General features: G+C 34.2%; 2 protein-coding genes across 7 annotated transcripts; one reads left to right on the plus strand and one right to left on the minus strand.

Annotated features, from left to right (window-relative positions):
• The first annotated feature begins 186 nt into the window (after positions 1 to 186).
• Positions 187 to 15,675, plus strand: LOC140750307 (meiosis-specific nuclear structural protein 1). 5 transcript variants are annotated; one of them, XM_073083758.1, is made up of 12 exons: positions 193 to 240; positions 451 to 483; positions 710 to 877; positions 1,288 to 1,518; positions 2,408 to 2,637; positions 3,412 to 3,576; positions 4,133 to 4,211; positions 4,930 to 5,133; positions 8,737 to 8,921; positions 10,248 to 10,461; positions 13,821 to 14,005; positions 14,956 to 15,675. In XM_073083758.1, exons 2-12 carry the CDS (start codon positions 481 to 483, stop codon positions 15,158 to 15,160), a joined length of 1,869 nt encoding a protein of 622 aa, XP_072939859.1. In that variant the 5' UTR covers positions 193 to 240; positions 451 to 480; the 3' UTR covers positions 15,161 to 15,675. The 5 variants fall into 5 exon arrangements, with proteins under 5 accessions (XP_072939860.1, XP_072939859.1, XP_072939861.1 ...); XM_073083759.1 differs by lacking the exon at positions 451 to 483 and having other exon boundaries at positions 187 to 240; XM_073083760.1 differs by lacking the exon at positions 193 to 240 and having other exon boundaries at positions 291 to 483; positions 10,248 to 10,353.
• A 216-nt stretch (positions 15,676 to 15,891) lies between these two features.
• LOC140750306 (IQ and AAA domain-containing protein 1-like) lies at positions 15,892 to 25,432 on the minus strand. 2 transcript variants are annotated; one of them, XM_073083754.1, is made up of 19 exons: positions 25,271 to 25,431; positions 24,710 to 24,876; positions 24,240 to 24,445; positions 23,846 to 24,050; positions 23,300 to 23,434; positions 23,065 to 23,179; positions 22,842 to 22,990; positions 22,547 to 22,706; positions 22,282 to 22,449; positions 22,030 to 22,178; positions 21,648 to 21,801; positions 20,947 to 21,050; positions 20,586 to 20,731; positions 20,007 to 20,164; positions 19,497 to 19,599; positions 18,874 to 18,994; positions 18,516 to 18,635; positions 18,111 to 18,180; positions 15,892 to 17,916 (listed from the first exon to the last, which is right to left on the minus strand). In XM_073083754.1, exons 1-19 carry the CDS (start codon positions 25,352 to 25,354, stop codon positions 17,731 to 17,733), a joined length of 2,700 nt encoding a protein of 899 aa, XP_072939855.1. In that variant the 5' UTR covers positions 25,355 to 25,431; the 3' UTR covers positions 15,892 to 17,730. The 2 variants fall into 2 exon arrangements, with proteins under 2 accessions (XP_072939855.1, XP_072939856.1); XM_073083755.1 differs by lacking the exon at positions 18,516 to 18,635 and having other exon boundaries at positions 25,271 to 25,432.
• Positions 25,433 to 25,477: the final 45 nt, after the last annotated feature.

Genomic DNA, 25,477 nt, shown 5'->3' on the forward strand with positions numbered 1-25,477 from the left:
GTAATAAAAATATGTCGTATTGAAAATTATTAATTATGGGCTAATAATAACAACATACTACGGGTACTGAATAATTATAATAATAATATATGTAATTGTTGTAAAAATAAAGTGTATTTTTTATCTGTATAAGTAACTTTTCAAATAATTTAATTCTCTTTGGTTATGGTGACATAATCTGTACATCTATGAGTGCAGTCAAATACGTAATACGTAATACGGATTAATACGTAAAACGTAGTGAGTACATTCTCTTTGTCAAATACATTTGATTTGATAGATATTCAAGACCAATTCCTTTTTTTAATTATTTTTTTGAGTGTTTTGAGAGTTTTGACACTTTCGAAGTTTGACTTTGTGAAATAGATTTTGTTTATTTTATCATTTCTTCTTTTCAACTTTATCAATTTAGCAACTTTACCAGAATAATTTATAGATTTAATTTCTCAGTTCTAACTGCATGTTTATTGGATTTATAAAATGGTGAATATGTTTTTCAATTTGTATAACTAAATATTAGTAAGCTCAAAGATATGTTGCTTCTAACTTGCCTCAATCTAATCTGTATTTGCCCTACAAATAGAAAACTGCCCATTATTCTTTAAACACATCGTCTATGTTGTCCAATTTTTTAATCTTAACGAAAAATTCGAATCGCAAACACAACCATTAATTAAATTTGATACCTGATATTTTTCACGTAAATTAGAACGAGTTACAACGCAATGCGATAGTGGAAGCGCGGCAGAAGGAGCTGGAGTCGTACCAGCGCGTGCTTGACACCCAATGGCTGGACAGTCGCATGGAGGACGGCAGGATGGGCCGCTGCCTCGCCCTCATCCAAAGGGAAGCGGAGATGGAGAAAGACTTCCAAGAGGTATGCTTATTCCTAACGAAATACCTTGCGAAGTAGTGGAATGGTTTTGACTTTAAAAAGAGTTTTGTAGAAAACCTACATTGAACAAAATATTTTGATTTGATTTAATTTTATACACACCATATCACTGCCTTGCCCTCATCCATAGGAACGCTGAGATAGAATAAGACTTTCAAGAGGTATGCTTTTTACAAACAACCTTGCAAAGCGGTGGTTGGTTCTTGACTTTAAAAAGAAGTACTGTAGAAAACTTGATAGGTAAAACACTTAATACTTCAACAAAACTTCCCACTCCACATATTTACAGCAACTACATAAATAGAATAAAAAGAATAAAATAATGTCACCTATTTATATACAATATATGTATATAGTAATATCAAAGTTCTACAAAGTATTTATATCCACAGAGAACAGACCACGCAGCGATTGTCAACGCCCGCGCAGAGGAAGAAGCGAAGCTCGGCAGTGAGATAGTGAAGGTTCGTGACGAGGAGGTCAATGAGCTGATGCGGCGCCACACCCTGCGCGAGCGGGACCCCAGTCTCCGCGAACTCGAGAAGAACTTGCAGGCGGGATATGTCTGTAGAGACCTCAAGCAGCAGATACTCCATAATGAATATAAGAGACTGCAAGATAAGGTGACACTTGCTTTTACTTGTAGGTTTAAGTTAAACATTGTCCCTGTAGTCCCGGGACTAGAATAGGGCTACGGTATCCCCTGCCTGTCGTAAGAGGCGACTAAAAGGGGGCTTCCGGGGTTGCGGATGGCAAGATTGGGAGGTCGAGCCGTCCGGTAAGCAACTCCGGGAAGGACGGCGGTGTGTGTGGTCGCATACCGTCGTAAACACCAGACGGTGTGGCGAGTCCTGGAGCTCACCTGGGTGGGGCAACGCGTTCAGAGGACTCCGGTTGCATTCCATAGGAGATCCCGGAGTCCTCTTGGCATCGTACGTTTGCAACATTTCTATACACAGAGAATCATTAGCCAATTATAGGCCTGGTGCTGTGAATGTCTTCTGAGAGTGAGTGTCTCAGGCCACACTTAACCATACTACCCATGTAAACTCAAAGTAACTTGTAGTGATTGGTGGGATAGTCAAGAATACAAAAATCTCTGTTAGTTTTATTGAAGTTGCAGGTGTAGCTATTTTGTGCATTTGCCATTAAATAACAAGGATAGGAGGCAAGGCTATTTATGATATAGAAGTAGGAAATGAGCATGCAGATAACAAATTTGAGTCCTACATGAGATTGGTCGCAGATGCATTGCTATCCCTGAGGTCTAACTCCCTACAGGCAGGTTACCTTCCATAAGCGATAGGTTATGTCAACAGCTGTTGTTGACATATACTGTCTTCGCTAGTCCCGTGTATTCGCTTCCTAAGTTGGATTTCCTAAGGTTGACTTGCAGGCTGAACAAATGATCAAAGTGTCTACCACTTTCCACAAGCTCGTTTTTAATTTCAAAAAGCATCTTCATGAAGCACAATAAGAAATAATTTCCAAACTACATTTTCAAAACTTCAGGTAGAAGAAAGCCACGCCAACCGTATCCTCCAAAACGCGTTGTACAACGACAATGAGACCGCCCATCGTGAGGAACAGGCCAAGATTGAGCGCAACGCACAACTCTCCAAAGACTTGCAACAGCAACTCGTGAATAAGCAACGCCAGCGGCAGTGCCAGTATGAGGACACGCTTATCGAGAAGAAAATGCAGGAAGGGATCATGAGGACGCTAGCTGATGAGGATCAGAGGTGAGGTGTATAAGTTTTATTGGATAACTAGCGTTGCCCCGCGGTTTCACCCGCGTTAAAAAGAAGCAGGTGCGCAGCTAGTTTTAAAATACAATAGCCTAAGTTATTTCTTATTACAGCTACCTACCTTACAGCTAGCCAATAAAAGTCCCGTCCAAATCGGTCCAGCCATTTCAAAGATTAGCCAGAACAAATAGATAGACAAAAATTGTAAACAATATTACTTTGGTGTATGTACCATATGTATATTCATATGCATGTAGTAAAAAGCGAAAAGTTGGAAAGTGGCAGAGTCAGCACCGCACCTGTATCGGCCTTATTTTAACATCAGTGTTGAGCATTGCTGGGGTATTGTTTGAAAGGTGTGGTGAGCCAGTCGCAATTCTAAGAAATCGTAAACGCATATCGTGAGTACCCGTTACATAATAAAATGTCTCAATTCCGCGATAATTTTAGTCTAAAATCTTATAAGAGATGTTTTAACTTAGTCCTAAAGGGTTACAGTGTAATTCTATATAAGACATTATATTCATGTGTGTTAGAGGCCACTTATCATTAAGATGACTTGAATGTGTGTAATAGATTAATTAAATGAAGCATTAATTGGACGTAGTCACACAAAAAGGATCCAATCCACAATATGACTTGATATGGATTGGATCTTATTCATTTAACTATGTCCACTTAACCTTTAATGTTCACATCAAGTTAACGATGGAGTGCTTCTCAAAAAGTTGTGTTAATTTGTCTATAAATTAAACTAAATTTCTTCAGGGAGCTCCAACAAAAACGAGATGAAACAGAGAAGATGCGAAATGAAATGGTGACGTTCAAACGTGCGCGGGAAGCGTGGAAGGAGAAGCAGAAGCAGATGGTCGTACTGGAGGAGAAGGAGATTGAGAAACAGTGGCAAGCGGCCAGCGATAGGAGCTCGGCTATGTATGTTGTTTTTTTCATCATCATCAATCCATTATTGTCCCACTGCTGGGCACGGGTCTTCTCTCAGAATGAGAAGGATTAGCCCATAGTCCACATTGCTAGCCAAGTGCGTGTTGGTGGGCTTCACATACCATTGAGTTTTTTTTAAGTCTCTTAAATGTACTGGTTTCCTCGCGATGTTTTCCTTCACTGTTTAAGCAAATAATAATTAACTTCTAATACCCACATGACTGAAAAATCAGTGGTGTGTGCCTGGGATTTGAGCCTCGGACCCCTCGATCAAGAGGTCATGTTTCTTAAGGACTTGGCTATCGCTGCTTTATGCTGCATGTTGTTTTTTAACTTCACTGATATAATTTGGGGTTTAACGTAAATTACTTACTTCTATTAAGAAGTTGGACTGTTTTTTTTAAAAAACACTTATTCACTGAAACACAAGAAGTATTGCTGTTCCTACCCAGTAGAACTGTACTGGTTTTACTACCTTTGAAAATGTATTTTGCATCTGTTTTAGTAATTTAGAGTTTAAATTGACAATATTATATGTTTTTTGCAGTGTTGCAGAGACGGAGAGAAAAATGAAATTGCGAGAGGAACAAATAAACAAAATGGGACAGAAAGTTATGGCAGATGCGGTAATTATAATACATACATTATTGTTGAATAGATGGTTTGTTATGATTTGACATTTGTCTAATTGGAAAAAAAATAAAGGCTGCAAGTGCCGCTCACACTTGCTATTTTTACTTGCACTTAGAATTTACCGCTATCTTTTTAATTTTCGAATCTGTTGTTTTCGAAACAGTTGTAGCTGTTTGTTCTTATTATTTCATTACAAATAACAATTTATTGATGCTGTGTCAAGGTGTGTGTGCATACTCTTTTATTCGTATTAATTCGTAGTTGAACGCTACTTTAAGACAAATGTTCAAACACCAGCATCTTTCCCAAAAGAACTTAAAAATATCCCGTAAATAACACTGACAAGACGCATCAAACTCTCCTTACTTTAATTAACCCATAGATAAGTATACATATCTCACCGCCTTGTAATTGAAGACAGCCGTTAAACGGCTGACAATTCTGTCAGCCATTTAATGATTGTCATGGTGTAATTTATGCGGAACAATGGCGACATGTGGTGCAAAAACACGAAATCTAAGAAAAAGTGCGGAGAAATATCTTTTCATTTGTAAATGATTTAAAGACTAATTTTTTTAATATTTTTCAAACACGAAAATAGATGACTGACAATTTCAATCGTCAAACATGTTACATTTTCTTGTTAGGAGTAAGTAATCTTTACTAATCTATGAATTAACCTATGAATAATCAATCCATCACCGTCCTCAGGCAGAAAAACTGCAGCGCGAGGACATAATCCGCACACTCCAAGAGCAGGAGTACCTCGAGAAGAACGTTCAGGATGACTTAGCCCAGCGGCGCAAGAATGAGATCTTTCGTGAAGAGTCGAAGATGGACCGTGACCAGCACGTCAAGGCTCATCAGCTCGTAGAGCAACAGGAGCATGACGCTGAGGCTCTGTTTAGGAAGATGGTGGGTACAAATGTATGGTAGGTTCAGAAATGTATAGAACTAACTGAACCGGCAAATGTTGTGTTGCCATATATATTAAAAAAAATGGTAAGGTTGAACCATAGATATAGGATGTCAAAGATACACAATGTCAGTTTAAACGCATTACCCATATTGATATGTGTATGTGTGCGTAATAGTGTTGTTACCTTCATACTTTTTATCGATTGACATCCAGTATTAATTTGATGAGCCTGCCGTGGCAACGTAGCTTTCGTATCCAAATTATTACACAAATTAATAAAATACCATATTTTCATAGATGATTATTTATTAATATTATAAAACAAGTATTATGATATACAAATTAATACGACGACTTCCTTGGTATAAACTATTTTTCCTCAAAATGTTTGTTACATATTACCGATGATTTAATAGGAGTCCATTTTGGCCGATTTATTATTCTTATCCACTTTTCACGTACCTCACTTGATCGACTTGGTATCCTTGAAAAGATATAGGGGATACAAATATTATTCGAGTTATAATAACATAAAAAATCAGAATATGTAAATTCTGTTACAATACGTCAACAAAGTTTACTTTTATTTTACTACTTTTGTGATGCATGAAATGATCTTTATTATATTATCGACACATTATCGATATACTATGACGTCACCATTTTGTCAAGCCCTAGCGTAAATAAATAATTTAATTCTCGTATATATTTTGGTAACCTTTTTATCTATCTATGAAATATATGTATTTATAGCAAGATAAATTAATATAAAATTGTAACAACTATGTATGAAACCAATTAATATGAAATTTGACCAAATATTGCTTAAAAACCTGGGATTGAAAAATCGCTTTTACCTGTGAAACGTATACTTCCGTGGATTATTTTTCCTTGTAACGGTACACTTGACAATAGAGCAAGACAAATTGTATCAAAAGTAATTGTAACAAAACAAAGAGCAATTGTAACAAATACTCAGCAATATATTAATACTAGTATTAATTTTGGTAAAATAATAAAACGCGCCGTAGTCGGGGGAGCTTAAGGCCGCTTATTCGAAGAGAAATTGACACGCCGTCACTTTTCTTGGCATCTTTTTCTCTCTAGTAGATTGTCTATAAGAGTTGACATCTTCGATCACTAATAAGAACTAGATACACAATCAGCGACAAAAAAACGGCGCGACGAAAAGAGCACCCAAATAGACATTTGGGTGCTCTTTTCGTCGCGCCGTTTTTTGCAAAAATCACAACACTGCCTGCAATAATCACACGTCTAGTACGCTAAAAAATGATGGATTATCGTATTTTCGGTAAGTATTATTATTATAAGTAGGTAATTGCTATCACTCAATTGTAAATACTGCTATTTCGTTCGTAAATAATTTATTTTTAAGTTTTACAAATTATCAACAAAAATTAACAGAATGTATAAACCATTTAAATTGTAAAGTTTGTTTAGTACTAAACGTACAATTCTTACTATTGCATGCCCACTTGATTTGTTCGGGTAACATGGTGACTCTGTTCTAACTTGAATGGAGACGCTATTGTTTTATATTTTTTTCTTTATTACCTAAAAGGTTAGGCAATGAGTAAATAGTAAATGAGTGAAATTAAATTATTAAGTAAATTATTATTTAATATATTTTATGATGACCTTTCATCCAACTGCCGCGGCAATAGTCATAGAATTATTATAATAAAGTCTATTGACGAACAATACACTAAAATAAGATTGCTTAACATAGCCAAAAAAGATACGGAAAAAAAAAATTAAAATTCATCGAAAAGACTGTTTTCCAATAAACTCACTTTATTCAAGGGAATTAATGGCATCCTGTTGATTCCGTATTTTTATTTTTACTCGACTGCCAAGGAAGGGTTATGTTTTTTGCGCGTATCTTGTATGTTTGTCTTTATTTATTTGATCGGATCTAACAAACGGCTTGATGAATGTCGACAAGCAAGGTGTCATTATATTTGTCTCAGTGACCCGAGTGTCCTTAGATAGGTGTTAGAAAAATAATTGAAATAAATGTTGGTTTACTACATATTTCTTTAGTCGGCGGCAATATATTTCGTTGGGTAACGGCGTAAACAGCTTGTTGATTTTTTAATGAATTGTATTTGGTTATATTTTAATTTTAAACTTATATTTGCATTATAATAAATTGTGTCTTCACATTACTTTCATTGATAAATTATTATTATGTTCATTAAAATTAATTACTTCGACCTAATAATAATATTAAGTGATAATTTATAATAACCGTATAAAGTAATGACAGTTCGTCTCCACTAATTCCTTGTCCAAGTGACAAACCTGTCAAAGTGATAGCTTATGACAGCTAGCTTATGTCGTAAAAATTTATTGCTTTTGGTAAGCAGTTTTTGAAAAACACCGTTAAATAATAGTGTTAAGGTTGATTTTGCATTAATTTTAGATTCTGTCGCTTAGAATTTTATAAACACGTTTGACGCCACTTTTTAAGTTCATTTTTGTATGGGATTGTGTATCTAGTTCTTATTAGTGATCGAAGGTTGACATATGTCTTTCTCATGCTTTGTTGGTCTTTAGCGTGGCGAAAAAAATCTAAGTCTATGGGTTGAACAAACCTTATCACTTAGGGGTATGAAAAATAGATAGTAGCCGATTCTCAGACCTACTGAATATACATATAAAATTTGGTGAAAATCGGTAAAGCCGTTTCGGAGCAGTATGGTAACTAACATTGTGACGAGAATTTTATCATAAGATATTTGACAACATGTGTGGCGCGACGGTCACCATACCGGTCTGACGCGCAGAGGGTCCCGGGTTCGATCCCCGGCCAGGCAGAAATCTAAATGGTGAATTTAGGTTTCTGTCTATTTAGGGGTCTAGGTGTTTGTGTATTTGTCTTTGTATTGATCCATGGCAACGACGACATCGTCCTAGGAATACTAGAATGGTTCTGTGAGTGCAGAAAGCATGTATGGTAATAGCAGTGATAGCTAGGTGGTTGAAACTCAACCTCTCCATTAAAAGGTCTGAATTTCGAATCCCAGGCCTGCCTCCTCCCTCTGTTTTCTTAAGTTATGTTGATATTATACATTAATTGCCACTTGCCGTAATGGTAAATGACAAACATTTTGGAGGAAATCTTTGTTAAAAGTGATAACTCATAAACATATTTTAAAGGTGGTACACATTTTACATACATATATTTTACATACTTTAAAGGTGGTAGAACCCTTTGTGGTTCGACTCCGGCGGCACCACCGCCACACCTATTTCTACCTAATAACATCAGTGTTAGGCGCTGCTGTGTTCCGGTTTGAAGGGTGTGGTAAGGGAGACAGACTTTTCCGAGGCGTTCCAACTTAGTCCTCAGGGGTAGCAGTGCATCTGTGGCCGACCTCAGGAATATCAAATCCTATCTGGGGTTGATTACAAATGTCACTTACCATCAAGTGGACTGCATGCTCGTCCGCTACTCCTATATTATAAAAAAAAAACATGTTAAAAGGCACGCATACTCTTCAGGAAATCCACATTATGCATCTCTCAGATATGCTGGTATATTATTTTAACACTACGTTTTTGTTATATTTCAGACTGAAGAACAAATGGCATTGTACGACGAGAAAGAGGACGAAAAAGAACGAATTAAGAAGCAGAAGAACCGGCAGTACTCTATGGATCTCCAGGAGCAGATAGCAGGCAACGCGCTCAGGAGGAAGGCCGATCACGATCTGGAGCAGAGGCGAGCTCAGGACACGTGGGATTGGGATAAATCTTGGTAAGTATATTATTACTAGCTGACCCGGCAAACGTTGTGTTGCCATAAAAATAAAAAAATGTTAAGGGTGAACAACCCTTATCACTTATGGGTATGAAAAATAGATAGTAGCCGATACTCAGACCTACTGAATATGCATGTAAATTTGGAGAAAATCGGTAAAGTCGTTTCGGAGGAGTACAGTAACTGACATTATGACACGAGAATTTTATATATAAGATTATCATCAAAACCATTAACATTAGGCAGCCTAGTCGTTTGAAATTCTTACTCCTGGTCTGAGAGACTGAGATTCGAATCCGTTTGTAATGGTAAAGAAATTAGTTTTTAAATGGTGAAGGAAAACATTACGAACTTATACAATGAGAGTTATTAGAAAAATAAAATTCTCAACAGTGCTTGAAGTTTATTTATATGCTCTTGGTAAATGGGAAGATTGGAATCCTTTTCACTTTGAGATGAACCTGAACTTGAGAATTAGTTCACAAATAACAGATTGATAGCATCATCATTAGTTTATCACAGTCCGTTGGACCTCCTCAGATCAAGATTTCATACTTTTAACAACTTAAAACATAGGTGTTCTTTAATTTTATTAATTTGAATTTAAGACCCGTGATAAGGAAGCTGAATACTATTACTCAATCAAATTTAAAATTAAGGTTTCACTCTCTGTTTGGTGTTGTTTACTCGTTTTTGTATACAACCCCTTATACAGAGACTTCTAATGTACAAAATACAAATTTTCAGTTATATGTATGCATAGATTAGTAAAGATTACTCACTCCTAACAAGAAAATGTAACCAGTTTTGACAATTGAAATAGTTGCGTAAAAAAGTTTTGCCATGTCTCCGTGCTAAAATGTCCCTAAAATATTTGAAATAATTATTTATTTATTATGTAAATTAAACAGTATTAGTTTTTATTTGTAATTTTCTCTGAAAATTTTTTTTATTTGTCAAGAATTCAAAAAAAGAACTTACTAATAAGCCATTTGTGGCTTTATTCAATTTCAAGGCGGCGAAGTATCTTTACTAATCTATGTATGTATGCCATTTTTTTTATACCCACTACTAGTAGCTCATGTTTAGTGCACATACAGTAATACGTTCAGCAAAACAAAAGTATTGATAATTTAATTTCGATATCCTGCTGAGTTGAAGGTTGTACCCACCTTGGGTACAACCTTCAACTCAGCAGTAGGGTAAATACGGATTCTAATATCCCTGCCATTTTCCATGATTAAAATAAAACTGGATTTACAAAGCAACAACAACTATGAATTTACAAAGCACCTATACTTATCAAAACTTGGTTGTTTTCAGGCGCGCAGAAGTATCAGAAGAGCGCAAGAAGATCGTAGAAGAACATGTGCCTCAATTGCTAGGCTATCTAAAGTCTGGTGTGGTCAAACATGATGACTTGCCCGTGGTGAGGGCTGGGGCCAATAAGCATCCGGAATTGGCCGAACTTGACATAGAGTCCTTGGCTACATGCACCGAGCCCCAGAGGTTCTCGAAGTGCAACGAGCAGTGCAAGGTTCTGAGGGAATACTAGTGTTGGTTGCTTATTTTTTGGAAGGTGTAGAATTGTTTCAATGAAGAATTGAATCCAAAGTTACGGATTTACGAAATACTTAGTATACAATACACATACATGCACAATATATTTCTTGCTTGTATGAAATGAAATTACAAACCACTAATTCCTTGTCCAAGTGACAAACCTGTCAAAGTGATAGCTTATGACAGCTAGCTTATGTCGTAAAAATTTATTGCTTTTGGTAAGCAGTTTTTGAAAAACACCGTTAAATAATAGTGATAAGATTGATTTTGCATAAATTTCAGATTCTGTCGCTTAGAATTTTATAAACACGTTTGACGCCACTTTTTAAGTTCATTTTTGTATGGGATTGTGTATCTATACTCCAGCCAAATTGGAAGAAGAATGTTTACCAACAATCGTCGCTTAGCAACCGATAACGGGCATATAACAATAACCTTTTTTCTTTAGCACAATTTATGAATGTATAATATTATGTAAAATAAAAGTAGTTTTCCGTTAATATTTTCTATCCTATTCGATACACTATACCTAATGTCTTGTTTGAATTAAATATTGTGAATAAATATTTGACCTTGAGTTTAATTAGATTTCGAGAATAATCTCGCAAAATATAATTTTAAATAAGCATTTAAATGCGTATTAAATGAATTTATACAATTTTTTATTATGCTGTGTGATATTCTATTTTAATCAGAATAAAATATTGTAATTTAGAGTGATCACTCTTTAATTTTTTTGTATGATAGGGTAAGTAATGGTAGTTTAATATCCTCCATGGCAATATGCACACGTCTCGTATTTCGACTCAAAGGAAATAAATAGACTGTAAGTTAGAAAATACTCTACTCCAGTGTAGATTGAAAAATAAAATTGAAATTGGTTTAGTAGTAACTAAAATTAAAAATAATAACCTTGTGTTCTGTACATATTTATTTAGTTATTATTACATGTATAAACGGGTTAAAACGATTAAATTAAATAGCACAAATTACAAGTATGTAATGTACAAAAATACAAATCCTTAAGGTTTTTCTGGCTGCCCATGATAGATTTTTAATAAGACTCCTTAAGAGACTTCGAATGTTAGTCCAGTTCGTACTTTTATATCGTCATATCGTTCAATTTGTCCATTATTGTCCCCTGTTTAGGAGCTGGAGACGAAACTCGTTTATGAGTTCGATATTATTTTATTTTTCGGTACTCAAATGTAGGCCGGCTAAAACTATATTTTGGTCACATTTCTTCGATAGTTTTATAAATGTTGCATGTTAATTGTTACTGTTTTCTCCGAGGAACTGAGTGAACACCTCGCTCGTTTCTTCTTTGGAGAAGAAAACTTTTGCAGGCCACTCGGACCCGGTTGGGAATCACTCATTATAACAAGAACAACAAAACAAACAAAACAAAACAAAATAATCTCAACAAAATAACAGAACAACACTATAACAAGAATATTTAACAAACAAATAACAGTGGATAACAGAGATTTTAACACGGACAGTACTCGTAAACTCGTAATCGTAAGCAATCGCAGCTTATGATGAAGAATTTGAGCAGCCATGTTGTAAACATCATTATAACACGACCAAATTCGGAGAGTGCGTTTCGTTAATGCTAAGCTGTCAATGTGAGCAAAATGTTTTATTTTTGTATTTGTAACAATGAATTATTTTTATAAAGTTATATATAAATTAATATAAATTAGTATACATAAAACAATCTCTAAATAATAATTTAATCATATACTAGGAAAATAGTGGATAAATTAAAATGTCAGCTTACACTTCAAAAAATATTATTTGCTACTTTAAATAAAACGTAACGCAATTGTGTTTTTTAAATAGTCGGATTATAAAGCAATTATTATGCAGCTAATTTAAAATGAAGCAGTAAAAGGGGGATTGTTAAGGAATTTACGTACTCTTTTTTTGATGGACTGTTTCGATTTTTCAAAATCGTATCCAAAAGTTCTTAATACCTGGCATACGCTTATTTACAGGGTTTTCACTCAATTACTTATAAGGATATTTTATTTATCATTGTCTATACGCAACAATATGAAAGTTGTGAGAGTACTTTGCATGTAATAAGCTAAAGAAATAATGGATACAATTTAATTGTGAAGTTATCTGTTGAATTAAAAATGAAAACAAGGAATATAGTAATTTTTACAGTACCAAATTTTTGATGACCCTAATATTGGTTTGTTTACATGAATTCTCTTCGCATCGTGGCGGAGGTATAGTTCTTATTAGTGATCGAAGGTTAACATATTATTATGTCTTTCTCATGCTTTGTTGGTCTTTAGCGTGGCGAAAAAAATCTAAGTCTATGGGTTGAACAAACCTTATCACTTAGGGGTATGAAAAATAGATAGTAGCCGATTCTCAGACCTACTGAATATACATATAAAATTTGGTGAAAATCGGTAAAGCCGTTTCGGAGGAGTACGGTAACTAACGTTGTGACGAGAATTTTATCATAAGATATTTGACAACATGTGTGGCGCGACGGTCACCATACCGGTCTGACGCGCAGAGGGTCCCGGGTTCGATCCCCGGCCAGGCAGAAATCTAAATGGTGAATTTAGGTTTCTGTCTATTTAGGGGTCTAGGTGTTTGTGTATTTGTCTTTGTATTGATCCATGGCAACCACGACGTCGTCCTAGGAATACTAGAATGGTTCTGTGAGTGCAGAAAGCATGTATGGTAATAGCAGTGATAGCTAGGTGGTTGAAACGCAACCTCTCCATTACAAGGTCTGAATTTCGAATCCCAGGCCTGCCTCCTCCCTCTGTTTTCTTAAGTTATGTTGATATTATACATTAATTGCCACTTGCCATAATGGTAAATGACAAACATCTTGGAGGAAATCTTTGTTAAAAGTGATAACTCATAAAGGTGAAATATTTTAAAGGTGGTACACATTTTACATACATATATTTTACATACTTTAAAGGTGGTAGAACCCTTTGTGGTTCGACTCCGGCGGCACCACCGCCACACCTATTTCTACCTAATAACATCAGTGTTAGGCGCTGCTGTGTTCCGGTTTGAAGGGTGTGGTAAGGGAGACAGACTTTTCCGAGGCATTCCAACTTAGTCCTCAGGGGTAGCAGTGCATCTGTGGCCGACCTCAGGAATATCTAATCCTATCTGGGGTTGATTACAAATGTCACTTACCATCAAGTGGACTGCATGCTCGTCCGCTACTCCTATATTATAAAAAAAAAACATGTTAAAAGCCACGCATACTCTTCAGGAGATCCACATTATGCATCTCTCAGATATGCTGGTATATTATTTTAACACTACGTTTTTGTTATATTTCAGACTGAAGAACAAATGGCATGGTACGACGAGAACGACGACGAAAAAGAACGAATTAAGAAGCAGAAGAACCGGCAGTACTCTATGGATCTCCAGGAGCAGATAGCAGGCAACGCGCTCAGGAGGAAGGCCGATCACGATCTGGAGCAGAGGCGAGCTCAGGACACGTGGGATTGGGATAAATCTTGGTAAGTATATTATTACTAGCTGACCCGGCAAACGTTGTGTTGCCATATAAATAAAAAAAATGTTAAGGGTAAACAACCCTTATCACTTATGGGTATGAAAAATAGATAATCACAAATAACAGATTGATAGCATCATCATTAGTTTATCACAGTCCGTTGGACCTCCTCAGATCAAGATTTCATACTTTTAACAACTTAAAACATAGGTGTTCTTTAATTTTATTAATTTGAATTTAAGACCCGTGATAAGGAAGCTGAATACTATTACTCAATCAAATTTGAAATTAAGGTTTCACTCTCTGTTTGGTGTTGTTTACTCGTTTTTGTATACAACCCCTTATATAGAGACTTCTAATATACAAAATACAAATTTTCAGTTATATGTATGCATAGATTAGTAAAGATTACTCACTCCTAACAAGAAAATGTAACCAGTTTTGACAATTGAAATAGTTGCGTAAAAAGGTTTTGCCATGTCTGTGCTAAAATGTCCCTAAAATATTTGAAATAATTATTTATTTATTATGTAAATTACACAGTATTAGTTTTTATTTGTAATTTTCTCTGAAAATGTTTTTATTTGTCAAGAATTCAAAAAAAGAACTTACTAATAAGCCATTTGTGGCTTTATTCAATTTCAAGCCGGCCAAGTATCTTTACTAATCTATGTATGTATGCCATTATTTTTATACCCACTACTAGTAGCTCATGTTTAGTGCACATACAGTAATACGTTCAGCAAAACAAAAGTATTGATAATTTAATTTCGATATCCTGCTGAGTTGAAGGTTGTACCCACCTTGGGTACAACCTTCAACTCAGCAGTAGGGTAAATACGGATTCTAATATCCCTGCCATTTTCCATGATTAAAATAAAACTGGATTTACAAAGCAACAACAACTATGAATTTACAAAGCACCTATACTTATCAAAACTTGGTTGTTTTCAGGCGCGCAGAACTATCAGAAGAGCGCCAGAAGATCATAGATCTGCAGTCTGGTGTGGTCAAACATGATGACTTGCCCGTGGTGAGGGCTGGGGCCAATAAGCATCCGGAATTGGCCGAACTTGACATAGAGTCCTTGGCTACATGCACCGAGCCCCAGAGGTTCTCGAAGTGCAACGAGCAGTGCAAGGTTCTGAGGGAATACTAGTGTTGGTTGCTTATTTTTTGGAAGGTGTAGAATTGTTTCAATGAAGAATTGAATCCAAAGTTGCGGATTTACGAAATACTTAGTATACAATACACATACATGCACAATGTATTTCTTGCTTGCATGAAATGAAATTACAAACGGTAGTCGAGCGATTGTTTAGCCATTTTGGATTGAAATATTTATTGAAACAGATTACATATTTTGATGTGCTTTTAGGCCTTATTAACATAACATTAAAAACGTTTAATCATAATAATCGACTAGAAGTATTTACATTGACAAGATTATATTATATTCTATTAATGTTTTAACTGACATAAATAATCTTTGTATTTTTGTAAAATTGTTATTCATATCTAACAAATACCTACTTTAATATGTAACGCCGCCTTATATAGCATCGGTTCGCTCGCGCCTTTACCTGCCGTCTCCGGCGCCGCGAGGCTCGTGCGCCGCGCCAGTCCGCTTTACGCCGTCTTTATGAATATACGCTTATTTTGTGCAAGTACCAACCGACTATCGTTCCGTGTCTCCGACCCTCAGTTGAATCAAACTACAAATATTATTTAATTTGAATGTTTAATAATTAAAAATTATAATGTCGTCTTGAAGTCTTATTTGTAAGAAATACATGATACATTAATTTATTGTGTTGAAATTGAAAAGTTTATAAGGAATCATAAAAATTATAAGGCCTACATCATTACAGTCATATTCAAATATTTTAAAATGTATTGACATTTTAGACTTGCAAGAAGATTGAAATTAATCGACTATGATATAATGCTGTTATACATATATTACTAATTAAACTGATATAATAATGAAATATAAAAACAAATTATAGTCATTGTATTTATTGAAATAAACTTATTGTATACACAAATGCTTTTTATTTCTTTACTAGCTATAATAATTGGAAAATTTATTATTTCAATTTCTACATTTATAGTACTCTAGGATTTTCTGTGTCCTGGATTCTACGGGTGGAAGTTTTTGGTGAGAGACACACATGAAATCCAAATTATTTTAATGTCTGCATAATCAGGGATGGGACCCTGAACCTTTTTTGTCAGATCAGTATGCCGATCCCTACATCATTTTGGTTCTCTTTTATTAGGTGCGATGTACTTTGAGGTAATTAATTCTAGTTATGAACTTTTCTCAAGTTACTATATGCTTTATTGTTATATTACTTAAAAAAAAAGATCCAGTATCGAATCTCGGAAAGAGTAGGCAAATTTTCACATTTTCAGTACAAGAGATTTAGTAGTAGATTAAAAGTCAGAGCAAAATCATAACACCGTAAAACCATTGCACATTATGCTGATTAAGAATAAAATGATACCGCCCAACCTGTGCAAACAAGTGTAACAAAAGGGAAAGTCAAATAATAATTAGAGGGCTCCATACAACGAGTCCATGGAAAATATTTAAACGACGAAATTAATTCCAAATACACCGCGGTGGCTGATATTAAAAAGGGTGCGTGTAGGGTGGCCATGTGTTGTAAGGTTTAAACGTGTTCTCGTCTATCTTCATATTTCTCTTTCTTCAGATTTTTGATGTGCCTAAACCTAAAATTGAATTATTTTTAATTGCTTATCAAAATGTCACGTAATTCAAGTTGCATTTCATTTTGTTTATAGACATTTATTCCCAAAAAGTTACGTCTTATGAAGATATCTAGTAAATTATGGCGTTTCGTTGATTACGTGTGTCACGTATTTATGTATCATTTATGGCTATTCATTTATTAAAAATATCTACGTTTTATTAACCACTAAATATAAAATTAGTTTCTTATTGTAACTAAGTATTTTACCTAATTAAGTGCTATAACATAATCTTTCTCTATTTATTTTTCACAAAATCATGGACACCCTACCTCCCTCAAAAGAGTTAGCATTTTTCGGCAATAAAGTACTAAATAGCCATGTCAGCGCTTACCATTCTCCGCTACATTGACGGTCCATTCGTGTATTTGTTCATGCAACCCCGCTCCCTCATACAGATTACATTGTGGAAATATTAATATACAGAAGCGTATTACAAATTAATATATGGACTGAATTGTCCATTAATATATACCTAGTGTTAGAAATAGAAAATATATTTTGTTCTACTCTGTTAAGACTGCTGGGCTATAAATAGTAGGTACCTAATACTTTGTATTAAATTATATTCATGGCTTAGGTACAGTTTACAATATAATGTTGTGGCTACCGTCACCATCTATACATATATGCATTTCATCCCAAAAAGACCTTTTGGGTCATACTTACAGACGATGTCCAGATGAACTCTGTTTACATGAGAGATTCTCAAAATGATTTCGTGTAGAACCCACTGTAAGTATCAATAATGTGAGAAACAGCGTTTTGGTAATATTTCAAGTATCTCAGTGACGATGACGACACGTGATTCGATGACTTACGCTTAATTTTTTTCTACTTAATGATATTTATATTGAAAATTGCTCATTTAACTCACTCTATTTAAATTTAACTTTGCAATATAATTTTCTTATTAGGTACATATAAAGTATGTATATTAAACAAACATTTCTATTCGTTCGAAGACACATTTGTAGATACGTCGGAAATGGTGTTCTCAACATTTTTCTTTTTCTTCTTTTTCTCCTGCCACTTTATCAGTGCATCCTGGAACTCTCGCTGTTCTTCTAAATGTTTCTTCTCTTTCTTTCCCCAGTTCGACTTTTCGGTGTACCATTTTAAATACCTTTCATAATCCTAAAATTACAAATGTTTGCATGGCATTTAGAATCACAATATCAGGAGGTTAATTATAAGTTTTGATTATGTAAGTATTGCTAAAGAGAGAAATAGTAGAGGTAAGACAGATATAGTATAAGTTAAAGTTATAGTGACTCGGCATTTTAAAAAAATATTTGTATACAAACATGACGATAAAATTAAAATCTTACAACTTTTTCTTCACTGCTGTTTAAAAAATAATCATAAATTTCATCAAGGGAAAGTCCATGCGCTGCGATTCTGGAAAATAAACATTTTGATTGTTTCATTTGGTTTACTTCACTTGGTGTTCAACCATACAGCTTTCAAGATTAATCTGTATAAGTAGGTAGGTACGTGTAAAAGCGTTTTGTATTGCTTGAAATCTTCTAAAAAGATAATATCCTAATATCAATTTGTTGTAGCTTATCATACTCGTAATTTTACAAAGCATCAAACACCAAGTGTCTGCAAATCGTTATATGTCTTTTTTCAGTAATTTCTACAAGGTCAAAAGGATTGACCACTGTCTTCGATCCATAGATCGGAGCTTAATCATTTTATCTATGTTTACAAAATATAACTTAATAACCTACTTTATTATCCGATCAGCTGTTAAAAAGTTGCTCAAAGTATTCTTAATGTGACCGAAAGAGTATCCCCGGAGAACATATGCCAGACTTTGGATGTCCAGGTATTTCGGAATTATGTGATTGCTGAAAGATTTTTATAAAAACTTTTCTTATTTTACGCAAGATATTAACATATCAATGTGGATGAAAAAGAAGATTAACGTTAATATTTATATTTTGTTAGAATTATTATTGTAAGTTTACGGGCGACGGATCCTGTTTGGTAATAAAAATAGGTTATTATACTGTTTGCTTAGGACCACCTGAAGGACGAATAAATCTTCTAAACTTGAAAAAAGAAACAAATCGTTTAAATCCTCACTCTAGCACCCAGTTCCTCAGAATGATGGAAACGGCGGAGTAATTTGTTTCTGGCAACAAAACGACATTGGGGAATTGCTTCAACATTTTGGTTTTCGTCACCCACGGATCTATGCAGCTCGCTGTGGATTTACGGAACGAATTGAACACGATGTTTTTGTAAATCTCCAGATGTTGACAAAAAGAAGGTTGCTTTTTTCTCAACATCTAGAACATTTAGATTCGATAGGTACTCGTATGAGGTGTTGTTTTGTGTTGGTTAGTCGTGCTAAAAATCGTTTCACAAGGGGATTTGTAATAGTGAAAAATTTACTCAATATCATTGTAAACATAAAAGGATCTTATGGTATGGTATTTTTCCGGGGTTTGATACTCAGCAGAAATATAGGACATAGGTACTTGAAGAATTTATATTTCTAGATATAAGTGTTCTATTAGCTACTAAAATGCTCGTGCTTCACGCGATCGCTTTAAAAACTTTTTCCAGACTGTTCCCGGGTGCCTTTTATACTAGGACTAATTCGACGTACGTAGGACACCTGTAAAGCTATAAGGTTATTGGGCCAAAGAATATTGTCAGTGAAAAGAATGTTGTCTAATTAATGAGCATAGAAGTAAACGAACCAACGATAGCAATCTTCTCTTTCTTGTTTATTTTTTTAAACAATTTTCGGAGTAGATACCGGCTTATTAAGTTTAGATTTTCGCTGTCCTCTTCCGGCGGTACCTAAGGACATGTTAATGTGAATTACCTTACCTTCTAGTATAATTCTCGTTAAAATAGGATTTTTGTACTACTTATACTATGTTTCTTGCAAATTTATGATATGATACGTATATTATGAAACAAGAATAAAATATAGTTTAAAAACTAAAAAAACACGCTAAAATTGCCCAAGGAAAATCGTTAATCTTGATTCCTGACGACCCGGATAAGGAGCATGGGATAAAATTATTAAAATCGTGTATTGTCATCGGTTCGTGATAATTGTTCAAAATTTTAAATTAATCGGACCATTCAAAGTGGGTGAAAATCTAGTTCAAAGATTCCGTTACATACGTACATACATACATACAACCCAAGCTAATAAAAAATACCTTCGTTTAATAAAATATAGTGGTAATAAAAGATACCTTCGTATAGTATAATCTGTGAACATGTTTAATATAAATAACAGAAGGCTGAGTGGCTTTAGCGCAGGCTGCGATAGTGTTTGCCAATTGTTGCAAGTAGATAGTTGAGAAGAGCTCTTCAGGAAAACCGGCTGAATCTATTTCGTAGAGAACAGCATCTGTAAAGTATTTATAGTCTTTTATTAAAATCGCATTGAAATAGCTTTCCTTAGAACTAAATAGATTCAGAGATACAGATTTTTTTATATACACTTTACTCTTTTATCGAAATGGGCTTTATGTGCCGATCTAAAACAATGATTGATATTTGAAAAGTCACGGATTATGATAAATAGGACATCGATAACTGAAACAATGCTTAATCTAAATCAGGTAACTTACTTTTACATTATAAGGGCCCAATTGTCAAAATTTTATAAAACATCAAAGTCTAAAACGATTGTCAAATAATTTAAAATTTATTGACATTAATTTGAATAAAATCGAAATGTTTAATTCAGTTGATTTGTTAAGAGCCATCGATATACTATTCTAGTCATACGTTAGTATAATATATCTATGTTAAGAACGTATAATTACCGTTAACAGAAGCTAAGGCATACACCAAAGTAGTTTTTCCACTCCCCTTTGCGCCGACCAGCAGAATGTTATGGGACCCGTGAGCTATTTCGCGGCATCTCTCCCACCACAATGATCTTGTTTCGCCGCTAAATGCTTGAGATGGTCTAATTACAATAACAATATTATAAAAATCTTTATCGCGAAAGATAGAGATAACGAGTTAACGAGTAGATTAAATAACGAAATTTAATAAAATTTGAACTACCTTTAAAATTATGAAATTAAAATGCACTTTTTACTTTATATCGGTAAGATGAATAAATAAACGTACTCGTATAGCCGTAATGTATAATATGTAAATTATATTATTTTTACTTACTGCAACAAACATCGTAAATCATCCCCTGCAAAATTCGGATCTCCAATAAAATCTTCAATTTTTGTCCTGGGGTATTCTTTTAGGAATCCTCTAAATGCTAAATCCTGAAATTAAATGCTGAAGGTAAACTATGCTTTTTATATAATATAGGAGTAGCAGACGAGCATGCAGTCCACCTGATGGTAAGTGGCTACTGCCGCCCATTTAAATCTGTAATGAAACCCAGATAGGTTTAGATATTCCTACCTGAGGTCGGCCACAGATGCACCGCCTCTCCTGAGGTCTAAGCTGGAACGCCTCGGAAAAGTATGTCTCACTTACCACGCTCTTCAAACCGGTACACAGCAGTGCTTAACACTGCTGGTATCGGGCAGAAATAGGTGTGGCGGTGGTGCTGCCGGAGCAGAACCACAAAGGGTTCTACCAGCTTTGCAACTACAAACTAACTAACTATGCTACAAGAGATTTATGATTTTTGGTAACAGGTTTTTGTTTAGGAACCTTAGTCACTGCGGTCAGAGTATATGATCAGTTCTTAAAATACTAATTTGGAGGAGGGTAAAACGAACTTCCATTAATTTTTGTTACAGCTTTATGTTGAGTTGTCAAAATGTTATAATGTATAAGTTATCATCACGGAACAATATAGATTTTTTTTTGTTCCGAGGTCATCATCATTACCATGGTCATGTAGTGCTCACCTCCAATTTATCAACAATATTTTCATTAACTTCCACATTGCGCTTAGGCTTCTTTTTCTTACGGCGATTTTTCTCTTTGATCTGTTCCGGCATTTTCTCGTCATTTCTTTTATAATCCTGTTTTAACGCGTTTTGTAAAAGCTTCAGATTTTCTCTATAAATATTAATAAACTATAAGAATTTGCTGTCTCTACTCTTACAAATCTTTTCTTAAATTTATCGTGGGAGGTTTTCATTTCTATTATTAGTTACGATATTGTAACAATATAAGTTTATCTTAGTACATTTGCGTGACTAGTTAACAGGTGTGGCTCGTTAAAATTTTATTATACCGAATATTATACATATCGATAACAACGAATAAATTATACGTCCTACATACCTCATGTCTTCGTCAATCGTTTTCCTTATTTCCATTTTAGCATCCATGTACGCGTTGCTAATATCAATATCTATCACAGATTTTTCTTTAACTTCTGGTATTTCAGATATGTCTAAATCAGACCAATCTTTCTTATAATCTTCCATTGCCTAAAAATTAAACAGTATGAAGACAGAAACACGTCATCGGCAATGATGTCATGTATAACTTTATAAGAATTAACTTAATATTATAATAATTTGCAGAACTAACCTCGAGTATATGTTCTATCTTTTTAGATTCTGGATAATAATATCCGGGATGATAATCAGGATTCTTCATAAGCTTTTTCAATAACTCTTCTTCCATTTTCTTTTTCGCATGCTCTGCTTTCTTCTCCATTTTCAATTGCTTCTTAGCTTCCAATTTTTCCCATTTTAACTAAAAAAGTGACAAAGTGTACAGAATGTTTATGTATTCATCAATGTTATTTACTAATTATATTTCAGTACTTGTTATTACTATTTTTAGTACTTACGTCGTAAGCCGATTTGTTTTTATTTGCTCTTTTTTCTTCTAAATATGCTTCATATTGTTCCAGCCATTCGCTGGGTGATGGTAATTCCTCCTTGACTATTAAAACAGACCCTCCTTGATCTTCGTTTGGTATTTCATGGAAAAATGAGACTTCATCGTACCTACAAAATTTGTACCTACACATATTTAATTGTCTACAACGTCTCTACTAGGGGTACAAAAATATTTTGACAACATTTAGTTTTTGTTTTAATTTTCTCACGAATTGTTATTTTGTTATAAAATCATTTTTATACCATTTTCGAAACCAATGCATTATTTCTTCACGAATGTCGTCCTCAATAACATCACGTTTTCTTTTTATAAAGTGTTGCTTTAATGTATCACGATTTATGGCCCACTCTTTATTATATTCTTTAATTTTTTCAGTAGACCTTTCGTTCCACTACAACAATTACATTATTAGCATTATTACTTTCATGTGTATTCGATTTTGTACACATTTATTATTGTTATCACCTCTGCTAATTTTTCTGCATTATCCTTGCAGCATATTTTTTCACACAATCGTATATTCAATATCTCGTCTCGTTTACAATCTTGTATTCTTTTTCTTTTAATTTCAAAATATATCCTATTAAATACAAATTAAATTAATATTTGTCTTCTGAAGCGAAAAATATGTTTACCAAATTAAATGAGAATCTAAAAAAAACGATTAATTTCCTAGAAAGATCACAGTAATTGCATTTACCTGCAAATTTTTTGTATCAGTCTTGCACTTCTGACCCTCATTTCATACCTAGCCGGGGGCTTTAGGGTACCATTAAGTTCTTTTTCCCACTTTTCTCTCTTATGTCTTTGATGTGTTAAATATTTTCTTAATTTTCTATAAAAATATCATATTCAAATGAGATTAGCAATTATACCTAATTATTTATACTAATACAAAACTATGCGATTATTTTAAAAACCATACACATAATACTATTACGATGGCTATATGAGAACAGAGCGATGAATTATTTATTAAATAACATACCTTTCAATAAAAATGAGTTCGTAAATAGTTTATAATAGCTGTTTTTGTAAATATCGCGGAATTTGGTGCCAATTTCAGAAACCCTCGGCTGACTACCTAAGTTACGATGTTGCAACAATATAAGCTTAAGGATTTTACACATAAATAAGAAAGTTAATCACTTTGATAAAATCCATGATAGGGCCCAATGATATCTATATGTACCTATAATATAAATATTGTGTTTTCTTTGATCCGAGAATGTTTTAAGTGACGTACCTGAATCTTTCATGGGCCTGAATTAGAATGATCATCTTTGTACTTTCTTGCATTTCGACACTAATTTCTTCTTTCTCCTGTACCTCATAAATTGCTGCCACGTTTATTCCTCGAGGACTTTCTTCCTTAGCATCTTCTGGATTATCGTCCCACCAATTTGGTTTTTGAGATATTTTCTCTTCAGGTTCGATTAATTCTGTTTCAACTAAAGTACATAATTTAAAAATGGCATGCTTAATTGACACAATTATAATGGATTGGAATTATGTAAAGAAGAGTACTCAATAACAATCCAGTTGAGAATGATAAAATAGAAAAATACTTAGGTACTCAATGATAATGACGCTGTAAAGTAAGTTAGAATATAATCGAAACGTTTAGAATACAACTTTACCTATATGAGAGTGTTCTTTCCTTTCCTTAGCTTTTTGAATGGCTTCTGCAATTAGTTTTGTTATGTTCTCTGCTCTCTCAAGTTTCGGAGGTACGTCTGAGAGCTCAGCATCGTATGTGGTCAACTTATGGTCAATGAGACCGCGACTCATGAATTGATATTCGCTGGCTACAAGTTTTCGTAGCTGTACTTTTAATTCCAGAATCCTGTTGATAGTAAATTTAATATTTTATAGTGAAAATATGAAGTAAGATTTTCTTTTTTTATAAGACCTTTGTTTTTGTATTTAAGACTAGAAACTACCTTCACGTAGGTACATAGAGGTACCCTGTTTAAAAGTAAGTCTTTAATTGCTTTAATGTAATATTGAATAAGTATATGTGAGATAAATGAAAATCTGTCTACCTAAAATATCATTTTCACATTTACAAATAATGCACAGCTTTAATTTTCTCTAATTTACAACTTACCGTGCAACAATTGCTCTAATAATCTTTATCATATACTCAGTTTTCTGAACTTGCAGGTTGTGTTGGTAGCAATCAACCGTCTCGTTGTAAATATACATGTAGCTCCCTAACATGCTGGTTAAGCGGAGTGTAGCGTCACACAACTTCTTATCGTGTGCTTTTGTTTCCTGAAAAAAAAACTTGTTCTAAAGACTTCACGTAACGTAGGTACTAGAAATGACAAATAAATGGAAGTTCTTCATGACCTTAATTAGGAACATTAATTAACAACAGTAACCTGTAACTTCAAAGTCTTGCGCTTAGGACAAATTTCGCCTGTTACTTTTCCCAAATCCTATTTTGTAGTCGTACCCTATTCTATGCCTTATTTAATGGATAACGAAATTAGTGTACCAATCAGGCGAAATTAGAAAAGAGTGTATCGTCAGACTTTGCGCAAAACAAATTTTACCACAACTTCTCTGCCAAGAACATGTCGATTAAGAAGAAGTTTATTTTAATACCCGTGCCCTTTATGGAAACTGCATGGACTTGTGCAATATTATTTATTTCAATATATACCTTATATTCCATGTCAAGACTAATTACACCTTCTAATTTGCTGAGTGTCTTCTTCCATCTTTCGAAGTAATAGTGGCTTGACATTTTAAAATTTTCAACAAATAATAAAATAAAATGATTCACTGATTAGGGTTAGGTAAGGACGGTCTGTTCAAAGAACAATATTCAAGATGGCTATGCTTAAAGTTTCAATTTCTAAATACATTT

The sequence above is a fragment of the Epargyreus clarus genome, unplaced genomic scaffold (genome assembly GCF_041222505.1).
Source record: "Epargyreus clarus isolate Ecla_fem2 unplaced genomic scaffold, WU_Ecla_fem_2.2 ptg000019l, whole genome shotgun sequence".
NCBI classification, from domain to species: Eukaryota; Metazoa; Arthropoda; class Insecta; order Lepidoptera; family Hesperiidae; genus Epargyreus; species Epargyreus clarus.

Bases quoted from the DNA above. Each gene is read 5' to 3' on its own strand.
- LOC140750307 (XM_073083758.1), top strand. The intron at 878-1,287 runs GTATGCTTATTC...TTATATCCACAG, and splicing joins TGGAGAAAGACTTCCAAGAG to AGAACAGACCACGCAGCGAT. The intron at 10,462-13,820 runs GTTCTGAGGGAA...GTTATATTTCAG, and splicing joins AGTGCAACGAGCAGTGCAAG to ACTGAAGAACAAATGGCATG.
- LOC140750306 (XM_073083754.1), bottom strand. From the start codon at position 25,354: ATGTCAAGCCACTATTACTTCGAAAGATGGAAGAAGACACTCAGCAAA. The intron at 22,450-22,546 runs GTAAGTACTAAA...TCACTTTTTTAG, and splicing joins AAAACAAATCGGCTTACGAC to TTAAAATGGGAAAAATTGGA. The intron at 21,051-21,647 runs GTGAGCACTACA...ATTTAATTTCAG, and splicing joins ATATTGTTGATAAATTGGAG to GATTTAGCATTTAGAGGATT.